This window comes from Rhea americana, unplaced genomic scaffold (genome assembly GCF_003343005.1).
Source record: "Rhea americana isolate MKP2758 unplaced genomic scaffold, rheAme1 scaffold_274, whole genome shotgun sequence".
Taxonomy (NCBI): domain Eukaryota; kingdom Metazoa; phylum Chordata; class Aves; order Rheiformes; family Rheidae; genus Rhea; species Rhea americana.
Window position 1 is genome coordinate 643,982 of NW_028186395.1, and position 14,796 is coordinate 658,777.

Here is a 14,796-nt window from a genome sequence, read left to right on the forward strand (position 1 = left end):
TGTGCAAACCATTCTCATTCAGCGAATGTACTATATCATATTTTCATGAAAATTTCTTTTTCTGTCTGGCATTAGGAAAAAGCAAGTAGAAAATTTCTGTAAGTGCTCTTGCAAAGAAAAAATTAATAAGTGCAACAACAGACAGTTTCTTTCAAAAGACCTTCAACAACTTGCTTAGGAAATTATAGCTGGTAAATTCAGTTAAAACTGCAACCAGCTTCCTCCAAGGCAGGGCAGGCGGAAGATAAATTACAGTGATTACAATGCATGGAAAGCATTTCTAGCTCTGTACATAGTGCAAGTCTCACATCCTACAGTTAGGGAAAGAAAACACCCAATGTAGAGGAGAGAGGGGTCTCACATGCATGCAGAGATGCGGGAGACATCCAGCCAGCCTCAAGACTGGCTTACCAATGACTTTCCTCACTTAAGCCTGTTTCAGAAGTTTAGAAAAATACTTTCAGCATTTGAAGCTAGAGCAACTTTATCACTGAAACTTTTCAAGCTGTACTTGCCCTGGCTATTGTGCATTACAGGAGACAGTTGTGCACTGTCATATCAAGATCCTCCTGAATTTTTTACTTCTAACGAGTGGCAGCTTCCCAACCAGGTYCCTCCTGCTCCCAATCAGGAAAATCCTTTTGCAAAATCTCCAGAAATCTCCAGTCACTTTTGACCCCTCAGCTGGATTCCTAGAGGATAGATGTACAAAACTTTATGCAACTGATCCAACATTTACATATTACTTTACACATTAGATGGGGCCTTCACAGAGCCTCATCTAACACTGCAGTCTCCATTTCAAGTGTCCATATTTCCACAGATGGAGCTATGAAGCATCATGACTCAGTAAGTCGTAAGACTCAAGATCCATGGCACAACCTCAGAACTTTTCAGGTTTCCTTATTTTTCATGTTTTTACCCAAAGTATACTACAGAAATTTATTTTAAAAAATGAACTGTGCCAGCCTAAGCAGAGAACAAAGCTGCACAGAATCTTGCACTTTTTTGAGAGCAACTTCCAGGAGAATAGAGTTGAAGTCTATAACCCTAGATTATAGACTATATATAATAATAGCACTAGACAGGCACAGCTTTTCCAAAGCATATCCCATGAGATACTGTTTAGACAAGGGGCCAATGCGTGGGACTTTTTATTTTTTTTCCTACTTCAATCCTCTGTTCTCCAGCCAACATGACCTTGCTGAGGACCTTCATCTCCTGGTATCACAATGGCACAGTGCGCTGGCACCCTCTCATTTGGCCTCTAACGTTTTTCTCCCTCCTCCTTTTTGGGGGTCAAAAATTCTGATCCAAAAATGGAAAAAAACCCAAAGCATCTAAAACTCAAAAGAAAGAGTGGCGTCTTGAGAAAACCCACCATTATGCTTCTCTTAACTCTTGCTCTGCTCTTAGAACAAAATTAAAAGAGAATGAAACACTGTTTTCTGGATTTAACCAACTCACCTGATATTGCCTTCACTGTCCTGCTACTGCAACACAACAGGGAAACATGAGTGCATCTGTGCCCTCTGGGTGCTCCCGGCAGTTCTCCAGCCTGGCAACCCTCCCTGCCCATATGCAAACCCAGGAGCTAGGGTCCCCTGCAGAATACACTGATGTCTGGGCAGTTACCTCAGCTCCATGCCTTTCATAGCATATCCAGGGAGAAACCAGATGTGCTCCAACAGGAACACCTACACGCAGGTGAGAACAGAACCATGGCTGTGCAGATCCCCTCCAGGGCTCACTGGCGCCACAGTGAAGGAGCCCAGAGCCCAGAATTAGGGACTAATGCTGCATGAGGGCAGCCAGACAGCACAATACAGTGCTACGTGCATGTACGGCTGAGGTCCAGACACCACATAACTGCACATAGGGACACTGTAATGCTGTATAACTGCACCCTGGCCTCTTCCAGAATTACGTCTCTGAGACTGGAGAGGTAAAAGGTTTTTACTCCCAGAGAGGGCTGCTATCAGGATGATTGTGGGCAAGGTGAAATCCTGTGTAAGGTGCTGGGGATCATCCTCAAGACACTGCTGATTGATATCATCCCACATAGAGAATAACCACCAGTGAATCTTGTTTTTTAAGGAAAAATGTATTTTTGTGAAAATAGATTTTATTATAATAAAATTTGATATTAAATAAAAACATACTATATAATCAACACTGTGGACATTGTGCTGGCATCATTCACATACCTCACATAACTGTCTTTCTTAAAACAAATACCCTATTGAAACATGCAAAGAAAGAAACACTGAAAAGGATAGAAACCATGTAGTACAAAACTCTCCGTGGCTTATAAAGGGATGTGTCTTAACTCAAGAAACACATCATATCATATGAAAATAGCTGCAAACTCTTCATCCCCAGCTCTGCTTTCCAAATGCTCCAACTCAGGAGCAGTCCATTAAAACAGCCAAACAAAACCATGAAAGAGGCGGACATAAATAAATAAATAAATAGATAAATAAATAAATAAATAAATAAATAAGGCGGAGTCCCCAGCCAGCATGTGGTCAAGGTGAACAAACCAACAGCAGCTTATAGCAGCCCATGTTATATGTAGAAGTATTGGCCCCATTCAGGGTATCACTCCTTCCTCCATGAGAACCCTTGTGCTGAAATATGACTGAGGCAGTGTGGGACGCTCCTAGGCACAGCTGCATATTTACAGGTTTACAGTACAAATAACTCACTCATCAGCCCAGAAACGGCCAAGGGGATTCATGGGAACAGAAGAGTGCAAATGTTCTTTGAAGGAAGCGAAGGAGTCAAGACAATCTCCTTTAGACCAGTGATACCAGGGTGTATAGTACAAGGGAGCTCTTCCTAAGGGRCTGGGGCTTTGCTGGGAAAAGCCATTTAGCTACAGTTACAGACAGAATATAATTTTTAAATTAAAATATTTACAGAGAACTGGTGCATTGAGGGCTGCATGGAGCAGGACACACTACTGTAGAGGTAGCTGTATCCTAGAGCTGAGGCCTCATACACCCCAGTGCCATGATACTGTGTCCAGAGCCACTGCCTGTGCTGGGTGGGCTTTCGGCAGAGACCGTGGCTTGCAAACCCACTGAAGGGTTTTCTCTGTTCAATGTATACTTTTTCCCTACGAAAATACTCTAATAAGCCTATTGCAGAGGACTTCTCCTGAATTTCCAGTGCCTGTGTGGACAACGTACACACAGAAAAAAATTCTTTGTTAATTCTTCTTATTGGACCCAAGTTTTTTAAAGAGTTTTTTTCCTTTGAAGAAGAAGCCTCTCTTCTTTTTACTCTGATCAGGTAAATCACTGCATTTGAGAACTGCCAGCGATGCCTGCTCTGGACACTGCTCGCCCATGAGAAAGCAGGAGGGTGGTACAGCAGGAGGAGTTGGTGAGAAGTCTCTCTGGTCAGCAGACCCATCTGGATTTAACTATGCACGAAAAGAGACAACAAAAGAAAGAAGCATACTTTAGAGCCAAATAAGGACGTTACGCCAACATAAACCTCAACCACAGAATCTTGCCTTCTCCCCATTGATCTGCGCCTTGCCCTGCAAGGCTCAGCTACTCTGTGTAGCTGCAGATTCAGCCAGAAAGCTTGCAAAGGATTTAACACCCATCCCCACCCCCATCCAGACCTTACCTGAGCTCAGACATTCCAAAATTTCTTCCACACTTTGGGCTAAGAACAGTACAGCAGAAAAACTCCCATTGAGGACGTGTTAAAACACAATACTTCACAGCTGAGGAAACTACAGTCTGAGTACCTCCTAAAAGCCAGGAGGTAAAGATATCAACAGGATTATCACATGGGCCCAGTAGACTACTCTGGAAACATCCAGCTCTGCCTGCTGGCTACCAGGAGCCAGGGAGAGATCAGCGGACTCCCAGTACATACTAGGACAGAAGGAAAGCCATTAGGAAGAAACCGAGGTAATAAGAGCAAGGGCTAGGCAAGACCTTCACAGGTTCAAAGAAGGAAACTTACTCTTACACCTAAGTTATCCAAACATTCTAGAATATTACCTGAGATCCACAGTTCCAAATGACCCACTGTACACTACTCTTTCTGGAAGGGGCTTTTGGAAGTCAGAAAACGCTTTGGTCCTTGGCTTAGCATCTTCCTCACATGCTAGCAACAAGTCAGTTCCCAGCAGCAGCCTTCTTCCTGAGAGCTGCTCTCACTGTGTTTAGGTGTACAGACAGCGACCATTCGGTGTTTGAGAGCAAGTGCTTTCCCAAGAAGTTGCAAAGCTTGCCAGGGGAGATTTTCTGGGTTGCTAGAGCCTAGAAGAACCCTTGTCCTGCTGCATTTTCTTCCACACAGCTTTTACAAACCATCTCAACGTGCCTGACAGAGGAATAATCTTCCCAGCTCCCTGCCGTATATCCTATCTTGTTATTCTCCAAAACACAACATGACAGAGGCTGGAGCTGTGCCAAGGAAGAGGGTTCTGCCTTAGCAAATTGAAACATCAATCATAGCCCTCACTGACTCTGTGCTTGGTTGCCACTAAGAGACAAGTGCATGCTCCTTAAGAGGTCTTCAAGCAGCCAATGGCTTTGTCAGGGAAGAGTGATACAGGCCGCATGATTCACTGCCAAAAGAGCAAGCATTATTAAAGAGCAAAGACATTAGCCCTGCAGAGGAACTGTGCCTAGAGTCACAGCAGCAGCTACTTGTAGTTCACTGGCAAGAATGGACATGCTTTGGTCCTAGCTGCATGCTGCTCCTGGGAATTAAGCTGATGCGCAGACATGACACTATTGCCATCGCCATAACTCTGTCATACTTGATTCTAGGTGTGTTCATATATTTAAAACTTCCTGAGGTTAAAAGCAAATGCAGCACTGCTCTATTACCCCACTGCTGATTCGGCACCCCATTCCTTGTGTGAGAAGCACAAAAAGCAGCTATGATATCTCTTCACCTCGAAGGCTGAAGTTATGCCTACTGTATTCCAGTCACTTCATTCTTTTGTAGGAAGAAAGTATTTCTGTTACAAGATAAGCAGAAACCTCTTCTCTAGAAAGCCAGAGTTCAAAGCCACAGTACCTGCAATATGTATGAAATTAATCCTGAGCAGATCAAAGTAAAGGACTTTGAAAAAAACTCTGTTTTTGTGTGGATATCTCTCTCCTCCCAACTATAGATAGCTGAGGGTCAACAAATGTCTTGCAGCAATCACTTTAAACTGACACAACTGACAGTATTACCAGACTCTTTCTTGCCTGAACTAAGGCATTGGACTACCCAGGCACCTCTCTCCTTTACAGTGACCAGTATGGTGGCTGATTTGGCCTCTTCAGAGACCTACTTGGCTGAATCTCATGGGTTAAGGCCCTAGAAGGAAGGGGAGTCCAGGAGAGCTGACTATTATTCAAGCATCACTTCCTCCAAGCTCAAGAGCAGTGCATCCCAAGGAGAAAAAAATCCAGCCAAGGTGGCAGGAGACCTGCATGGATGAGCAAGGAGCTCCTGGCAAAACTCCAACAGAAGGAAAAAGTACACAGAATGTGGAAGAGGGAACAGGGCACTTGAGAGGATTATAAGAATGCTGTCAGATTACGTAGAGATGCGACAAAGAAAGCCAAGGGTCATTTGGAATTAATTCTGGCAAGAGATGTTAAGGACAACAAGAAGGGCTTCTTCAAATACATCAGCAGCAAGAGGAAGACTGGGGAAAATGTGGGTCCACTACTGAATGGGGCGAGGGCCCTGGTGACAGGGGATACAGAGAAGGCAGAGTTACTGAATGCCTTCTTTGCTTCAGTCTTCAGTTCTCAGGGCAGCCCTCAAGAATCCCAGAGCCTGGATGTGAGGTAGAAAGTCTTGAGAAAAGAAGACTTTCCTTCAGTTGAAGAAGATAGGATTAGAGATCTTCTGGGTAGGCTAGACATCCACAAATCCATGGGCCCTGATGGTACGCACCCACGGGTACTGAGGGAGCTGGCAGGTGTTGTTGCCAGGCTGCTCTCCATCGTCTTTAAAAGGTGATGGAGAACAGGAGAGGACTGGAAGAAAGCCAATGTCACTCCAGTCTTGCAGAAGGGCAAGAAGGAGGACTCAGGCAACTACAGGCTGGTCAGCCTCACCTCCATCCCTGGAAAAGGGATGGAACAGCTCATTCTGGATGTCATCTCCAGGCATCTGGAGGAAAAGAAGGTGATCAGGAGTAGTCAGCATGGATTCACCAAGGGGAAATCCTGCTTAACCAATCTGATAGCCTTCTATGATGGAATGACTGGCTGGGTAGATGAGGGGAGAGCAGYKGACATTGTGTCTCTTGACTTCAGCAAGGCTTTTGACATTGTCTCCCATAATAACATCTTCCAAGATAAGCTMAGGAAGTGTGGGTTAGACGAGTGGACAGGGAGGTGCATTGAGAACTGGCTGAATGACAGAGCTCAGAGGGTTGTCACCAGTGGCACAGAGTCTAGTTGGAGGCCTGTGGCTAGTGGCGCCCCCCAGGGCTCAGTACTGGGTCCCATCCTGTTCAACTTCTTCATCAATGACCTGGATGAAAGGACAGAGTGCCTCCTCAACAAGTTTGCTGATGATACCAAGCTGGGAGGAGTGGCTGATACAGCTGAGGGCTGTGCTGCCATTCAGAGAGACCTGGACAGGCTGGAGAGCTGGGCAGAGAGGAACCTCAGGAGGTTCAACAAGGGCAAGTGCAGAGTCCTGCACCTAGGGAGAAATAACCCTAGGCACCAGCACAAGCTGGGGGCTGACCTTCTGGAGAGCAGCTCTGCAGAGAAGGACCTGGGAGTGCTGGTGGATGACAAGTTGACTATGAGCCAGCAAGGTGCCCTCCTGGCCAGGAAGGCCAATGGTATCCTGGGGCTGCATGAGGAAGAGTGTTGCCAGCAGGTTGAGGGAGGTGATCCTGCCCCTCTACTCAGCCCTGGGGAGGCCTCATCTCAAGTACTGTGTCCAGTTCTGGGCTCCTCAGTGCAAGAGAGACATGGAGCTACTGGAGAGAGATTCAGCGTAGGGCTACAAAGATGATCAAATGATTGGAGCACCTGCCCTCTGAGGAACAGCTGTGAGAGCTGGGCCTGTTTAGCCTGCAGAAGAGAAGACTGAGGGGGGATCTTATCAATGTGTATAAGTACCTGAAGGGAGGGTGTCAAGGGGACGGGGACAAACTCTTTACAGTTGTCCCATGTGACAGGACAGGAGGCAATGGGCAAAAACTGAACCACAGGAGGTTCCACCTGAATGTGAGGAGGAATTTCTTCATGGTAGGAGTGACAGAGCACTGGAAGAGGTTGCCCAGAGAGGTTGTGGAGTCTCCTTCTCTGGAGATATTCAAAGCCTGCCTGGATGCAACCCTGTCTAACATGCTGTAGGTGACCCTGCTAGAGTAGRGGGGTTGGACTAGATGACCTCCAGAGGTCCCTTCCAACCTTACAGATTCTGTGATTCTGTGATTTTTCCTGACCCTGTCCTCTATTTCCACTTGGCAATTTTGTTCCCACTCATTCAGAGGACTTCTACATTCTCCAGGTATGCAATACTCTTGTCTTTGTTGAAAGGCCCCATCTGCTAGGGACATGCTGACAGTACAACTTGGCTTTTGTGAGTGCACCACTCTGTATGCAAGGTCCAATCCTCCAGCTGAGCCACAATATCTCCAGCCATCTCAACATCTCCTTGTAGCATGCACATGCAAGACATAATACTTGGTGTTGATGGCACAAGTGCTAGACAACTCTGAGAAATCCAGAAATATCTGTTAATGAGCCATATTCTGCCAGTAAYGCAAGATTTATGGCGGCAGAGTAAGCCAGACATGGGCTAACTTAGTAGCCAACTGGGTTAGCTGCTTTGCAAAAGGTAAGAAACCCTGGTGCTGGTCCAGGTGCTATTTATGCATTTTGCAAATTCTTTGGATAAAATGCACAGAAACATTAAGCTAACATCAGAAAGGCTCCCACCAACCCGCAGTGAGAAATCTCCCCAGTGAACTCCCACTGCAGTAACTTTGGGCATTGGGTCATTTTCACAGCACCCTCAAAGGATGTAAGAGGGGTGTGAAGCCCCCTGCATGGCCAGGGTGGCCGAGGCTCTGTGCCCATGCACCACTGAAAACCATCTCTCTGGCAAAGGTGGGGCAATTTCAGAGCAAGTCTGAAGCGGCCCAACAGAATTTCTCCTCAAGGGCTAGGCCTAAAAACTGCATGGAAAATGAGATGCAGGTACTTAGGCTAACTCACAAATGTTGCAATTATTTACTGTAATAAGGATACCACAGTACTAACATCGTTATCAAATATCAAACAGTCAAAAAGAAACGGCTAGTAGTTTCCTGTCTTTGTGGTGGCAAGTCCTTCTGATTCCAAGCTGTGGTACAAAATGCCTAGGCAGATTTCCACATGCACAGGCACCCTCACACATAAACATGTACAGATATTCTCAGAAATTACTGTATGACAGAAAAGCAATAAGAACAGTTCATAGATTCAACTGGTAAGAGAAAAATGATATTAAAACCAGGGTTTCTTCCCTAAGGAAAAAAAAAGGAAAAAAAATGCTATGGTAAGATCTTAGTAAAAGCTATTATGGTCCACAAACAGAAGAGTCATATTAGGTTTTTTTGTGGGGAGGGGTCTCAATGCTCTCTCAGATATAATTATTTGCACAGTTTTATAAAAACAGAATGCTTGAAGCTAAGAAAAACACAGATCTCCCACCCCTTCCCCTAAAAAGCAGGGGTCTCACCCCTCACCCATGAGACTATTATTTTAAGTGCTGTCAGACAGAACAATTATCCACACAGGGTCAGTTTTAGGGACCAGCTGTTACTATTTTCTTCAGTTGTTGGTGGGCAGGAGTTGTTCTGGACTATACTTTGGAAGAAGTAAAATCAAGAAGAGAAAAATACAGTCTGAATATACAGTGTAGTCAGCCTGAGCAGGATTCTGCAAAGGCTAAAGGAAGCTTTGGTTGCTCATGTGCTTGCACAATGGTGCAACGGATAGGCTGAATTACAAAGCAGGTCTTCTCTAAACCTAAATATCCAGAACTCCTACACTCCCATTCACAGTCCCCAAAACCACCAGATAATTGTTCTGAACAGTTGCACTTCATGTGCTGAACTGATCACAGCTTCTCTTTAACAGAGACCCAATTTGGCAGGTAAAGGTCTGCCATCACATGACTTGAGGCTGGACTTGCTAGCAGAGCCCCAAGCCAGGCTGTCAAGCTACAAACAAGAAAATGAGTGAACTACAGGTGCAGGACCTTTTAATGTGCTAGGCTAGATGGGAGATTGAAGAGATCTTCTCACACAAACTTACATGGTTGCTCTCTCTCTCTCTCTCTCTACGTATCATTCATATCTATCACTGGACTCTTCTCCTCCTCATTCTCTGAAGAAAATAACCGCCATGGGTGCACAATATAGGCAGAAATAAATACATGAAATTAATTAGAATTGAATACTTTCTAAAGATGCTTTACAATCAGTCTTTGAGAGAAATTGCATATTACCAATGCAAAAATATCCATTCCATAGCCACAGCATCAAAACAACTGCTTTAAATTAGTGAACATGAGTGTTTCAGTGCCCTAGGTTGTGATCATAACTTCTTGGATAGTCCTCTTTGGGCTGCATTTTTCTTTGCTTAGCTTAATCTCAAAATGTTGCCAGTTTGAAAGTTAAATCTCTTCATCTTTTTTGGTTTCAAGTATTTTAAGATGTACTCATAAGTAATTCAAATGATCCACCCTTTCTCAGTTCAATTTGGAAAGTGAACTGTCCTTATTCACAAGTCTTTGACATAATAGGAGGGGGAAGGGAAACAGGAAAAACAAACTGAGTGGAAACTTTAAGTCCAAGAAGTTATAAGTGATTTAAAAATCACTCATGATCATGCTGGAGAAGCTTCTGTTAAGATTAGAGCTAGCCTTAATATAGCCCAAAGCTCTGTTATGATATCATGGTGAATACACATGCTCCCTGATCTTTTTGGTCTCAGGCTGGGGCTAGTAAATTTGATGGAAGAGTACTTATCTTGCTGTCTTTCTAAAGATTCAAATAATATTTCTCTAGAGGCTGCCATGCATCTGTTGCTTTTGCTGATGTTTTGCACACTCCAACTAGCTGATGAATGCCCCGCTCTCCTTCCCAAAGAGCAGCAGCTAAGGTGAGAACTCATCCCATCCCATCAAGCCATCTACCCATCTGTCTGTGTTGTGCCTAGATATATATGCCAACAATATACTTAACTAGCAAGTTCCTAAATCTACAGAAGCAAATATGTCCCTGGAGTTTGGAAAGCCCCAGGTATAGCTGCACTGCTGTCAGAGTTTGTCTCAGTTCAGGACTGGCCCTTAGAATATGTATTTTTTAACAGAAGGAAATATTCCTCCAGCTTAACTCATCAGATATTCTACTCATAACTTGGGAACCTGTAACAGAGCCCAGAATACAGTGGGGTCAAGTTCTGTCTCCCCTTGGTAATCACTAAACATAGTTAAATTTAGTTAACTAATACAGGTTTGGTTACAAGAAGGGTAAATGCACTCCTGTTAAAAGTGGGCAAATATGCCCTTCATATCTGGAATCTGTTTAGATAGACTTGGATTGCAAAGCACAAGCAGCATGTAGGACTACGCACTGTTAAAGACAGCTCAGCTAGAATCACTCAGGAAAAGGATCCGGAGGTAGCAAGACAAGTGAATGTGGGAGCCCTGTCACTACACAGAATGGGGCATCAAGACAGGGTGGTGGTAGGGGGAAGTCATGCCTAGCTAGTTAACTTCGATTCYGACTGAAATAAAATTGGCTTAATCATCAACAGCTGAATTTTCCAAGTTCCCAGACATCACAGACTACAAAGAATAGCAGTGCCTGAACCAGCCAAGTCCCACAGCCACCAAATCTATCCTGACCTAAGGCAGCAGCTTCTTGCTCTGCAGACTGAAAGCCAAGGTGAGGGGAGGCTTTGTGCATCTCTAGTAGAGAGAAGGGGAGACAAATGTAAAGTACTAACAGGCAGGCAAGCCTGAAACATGTTGGTTTTATGTAGGTCATTTTGTCACGTTTCAATGGAATTTTCATTAAAAGTGTCATGAACCAGAAAAATTTTTTTATAGCTGTGAACGTGCACGGATATTTGGGCCAAACTGCTGTATCCTGGGGGAAGTCACCCTCTACTGAACCTAGCACCAATGGAGAGGGAAGAGGTAAGCTGCAGAGTAAGGACTAGGAGCAGCTCATGTTCCCCACTCAGCAGGAGGCCAGATAGGGCCTTCTTACCCAAAATGGTCCATGACACAGCTCTGGGACATAGCATGGCCAAACTGGTGTCACAGTTTCCTCATCAAGAAACCAAAAGAAAGGGATGCAAAGAGGGACGCTTTTAAATAAGGGTAGATGTGTTGTGCATGTACCCTGTTTATCACCGTTTTGGGTTTCTCTTTTCTCCCTTTAATAAAATACCATTTAAACCACACACTTCATATTTACAAGTGGCAAGAACATCTTTTTGCCCTGAGGCTTAGCTGAATTTCCCAAGATTTCCAGAAGGACTCAGGCTGGTTATGGAACAGTGACCCCTGACATCTGAAACAGGCCATTTTTGCCAGTCAGCACTGGAGAGGAGGGACAGATCTGTAATAAGCTACACTATGAATTCAAACTGTTATAGCTGTACTGCTTCAGGTATTCTTGGGCACTCTCTGTTCTATGTATAATTTGGGATGAACAAATCATGTTGAGAGGGAAAGCGGAGAAGAAAACCCACTTTGAAAACCTATTTCCACCCAAGCAGTTAGACTTGTGTAACCTCAGGGCTTTAGTTAAACCCTGGTAGTAACAGCTCATTAACCCCTCTGATGCCTCAGCCTCGATCAGCCCTTATGAGTTGAGAGCAAAGGAAGTGAGAGCAAAGGTCCTAGACAGGCAAGTTCAAGGGACCCAGACAGCTGCTGAATTTGGAAGATGAAGCTGAAAACTATGCACAAACTTCGTTTCCAAGTCAGGCCTGCTAGGCCTGTCATCTTCTCTTCATAGGAAGGCACAGAGGCTGTAGCACAGATACTGCACCCACGTATCTGTGGAAGCAAGAGATGGGGCTGACTGGAGGAGATACTTGAAGGAGGTCAGAAAGCATTTAAATATAGAGAAATAGGAGGCAGGTACAGAGAAAAGGAGGGGCTAAGCATGAAAAGCAGGATGAAAGAAGGTGCAGACAGCAGAAAAGCGTGACACCAATGGGAAGCTTGACAAAGGAGGATTCAGGGCTACATACTTGCTTAAAGACCAGCTCTGAGCCAATCTGGGCCTGCTGTTCAACATTTCTTTGGTTCTGGCACCGTTGACTGTGCCAATAGCTTTCCAAAAAAAACTGAACCTTGAAGGATGAGTACATTGAGCTAGGACCAAGCTGTGCCCTCCTGCCTCCCATTCTCCAGAATAACACAGCGTGAAGGCCCAGAACTGACATAGGAAGTGCCATGCTCTTGGCCTCACCCACTGAGAACTGACTGAATCTGGCAGATGACCCAAATCTTAGCCATATGTTTAAACAGTGAGAGTAATGTGATGTTTTTCTTGGATTTGTGTGTTGCTCTCAAAGCATTAAGAACCATTTCACAGATCTATCTGGGAAATTCCTCAGCATTCTTTGTGTGTGTTGGAAAATACTTTGGACTGGATTAAAATATCTAACTTGGGGTGGGTAGAAGGCCATTGGTGTTTGGGTGTAAACAGCTTTAGAACTCCCTGGCATGGACATGAACACATCTGAAGAATTTCCTGTGTCTTGGGGAGACAGCTGCTCTGCTTTGTGTGTAGCAGGATTTCACCAGTGACTCCTGCTTGTATCTAAAGAATTTGCTGGTGGGAGCTAGGAAGCTTTTTGATCACCTCACCATAAGGAGACTTGAGGCCCCAGTGAACTGTTGCTTTAAGTCTTTTCTTGCACTTCAGGCAAGTCTTTAACAAAAGCTCTTAGTTATCCTCTCTAAATCTTTGAGTTTTTCACATGAGATGCACTCAGCTGCATACAGTAATTTATTTTCCTTTACCTTTATCACGATTCTATCAGATACAGCATGCTGCATAACCCTCTGGTCTCCAGTTCCCACCCATGGCATAGTTTGGTTGTCTGTACTGCAGAGTCATGCAGTCTTACCTGGCTCTCAGCACTCAATGGAAAAGCTTCTTTATCTTTTGAAAGAAGTTCCTCAACTGTGCCTCCATGCAAAGGTACAGCTTCTAAGAAGTTAGATGGCACGAGCCCTCTCTGTTGGTTTAGTTCTCCCTGCAGGATCAACATTCAATTCTCACATCAGGTTTTCTGGCTGATGGAGATACAAATAGAGGTGCAACCCCATTCAGAGAAGGCTAGGCTACGGCCTGAGAAAAGGTAGGGACCCAGGAAAACATTCATGTTGGAAGTATCTTCAGCAAATTTCATTTGCATTCTTGGTTAGTGGTGGAACAATGAGAGAATGCAAAAATACAGAGGAGCAGAGTAAAGTGACAGAAGATGACAGAAAGCAATGATAAATGTATTACAAAAATGTGATCACTCATAAATTCTAAATTACTAAGCCTATTTGCACTCTACAAACTCAAAACATTTCCACTGATAAGCTGCAAGCAACCGGAACATGAATGTGCCACAGACTTACGAAGGGCCTTTGCTTTGCCCTGGTATTTATTTCTTTTTTCTTTTTCTATCTTTCATTTCTTTTTATTTAAAGATTGAGGTATTAGTGGTACAATTGTCCTGTAGCATTGTCTGTATGCACACTGACATCTAGGGCTGCAAATCAACTTTGCTTGGTCAAATAAGACATGCAGAATGATCCCTCCAGACTTTACCTGTAAGTGAACCTCAAATTTGATATGTGAAGATACACTGCTTTCTGTCCAGAAATAGATGATCCAAGAACTAAAAACTCTGCCCAACATACGCCTCTGTGGCAGGCACAGTCCCTAGGTGCCCACAGCAAATTAAACTGATACAAGTTGATACATTGAAGTGCGGCAGGATAGGGGTTGGCACTTTTTTTTTCTTATGTTATTCCTGCCCTGCATAACACTGAAGTGTCAGAATCCTTGGTAAGAAATCAGCTTGTAGCAGATGCCAATACATGTGCAGTAAGATGTATCTGCGGCTTCAAGACACCTGCAGTGAAGTTATGCAGAGAAAGCAGCTCAGAACCATTTGGATATTGGATTTAGAAGAGGAGAATGGACTACAACATACAATCTGCCCTGCAATAAGCAGCAACAGGTTCATTTGTTCCACAAGCAGAATACTTCATCCCCTAATTTCTGCTCTCCTGCCACTAGATGGACTCCAACTACTCCACACATAACTACTGGATTTTCCTGACACTGGTACTTACATAATAGAATCCATCATCATCCATGGACCCAAACACAGTGATAATGTCCCCCGCACTGAAAGTCAGTTCAGCCTGCAAAAAGCAAGAGAATAACAGTTCAGGAGCACTGTCTGGAATTTCTCACTAGAAACACAAGGTCACCCCGGGCTGCTTGCAAGATCTCTCTGTGAGCAAGAAAAGCCATTCTGTTAGGGCCTGCAGGACCAGGATGCAGAACAGGATTCTAAGTGAGGCATTATGAAATGCAGTGCAAAGGAAGCATTTCGCAAGTTAAGAACAAACCGTGTCTCCTAAAACAATTTCTATAAAGCATAAAAATGATGCCTACCATCTGTTCAGGAAAGGCATATTGAAAACAACCTGAACAACCACCAGAAATACCTTATATTTCTTTAAATGCAAATACGTAATCTCTTTCCCTTC

General features: G+C 44.2%; 1 protein-coding gene across 1 annotated transcript in view; it reads right to left on the reverse strand.

Moving 5' to 3' along the window:
- Positions 1–2,107: 2,107 nt before the first annotated feature.
- Positions 2,108–14,796, reverse strand: part of TSPOAP1 (TSPO associated protein 1) — a 56,626-nt gene continuing 43,937 nt past the window's right edge. Inside the window, exons 24-26 of the mRNA XM_085308391.1 lie at positions 14,374–14,445; positions 13,149–13,277; positions 2,108–3,430 (exon numbers count right to left, since the gene is read on the reverse strand). Coding sequence (XP_085164517.1) covers positions 3,215–3,430; positions 13,149–13,277; positions 14,374–14,445 — 417 coding nt within the window. The 3' untranslated portion in view covers positions 2,108–3,214. The remainder of the gene's footprint in view (positions 3,431–13,148; positions 13,278–14,373; positions 14,446–14,796) is intronic.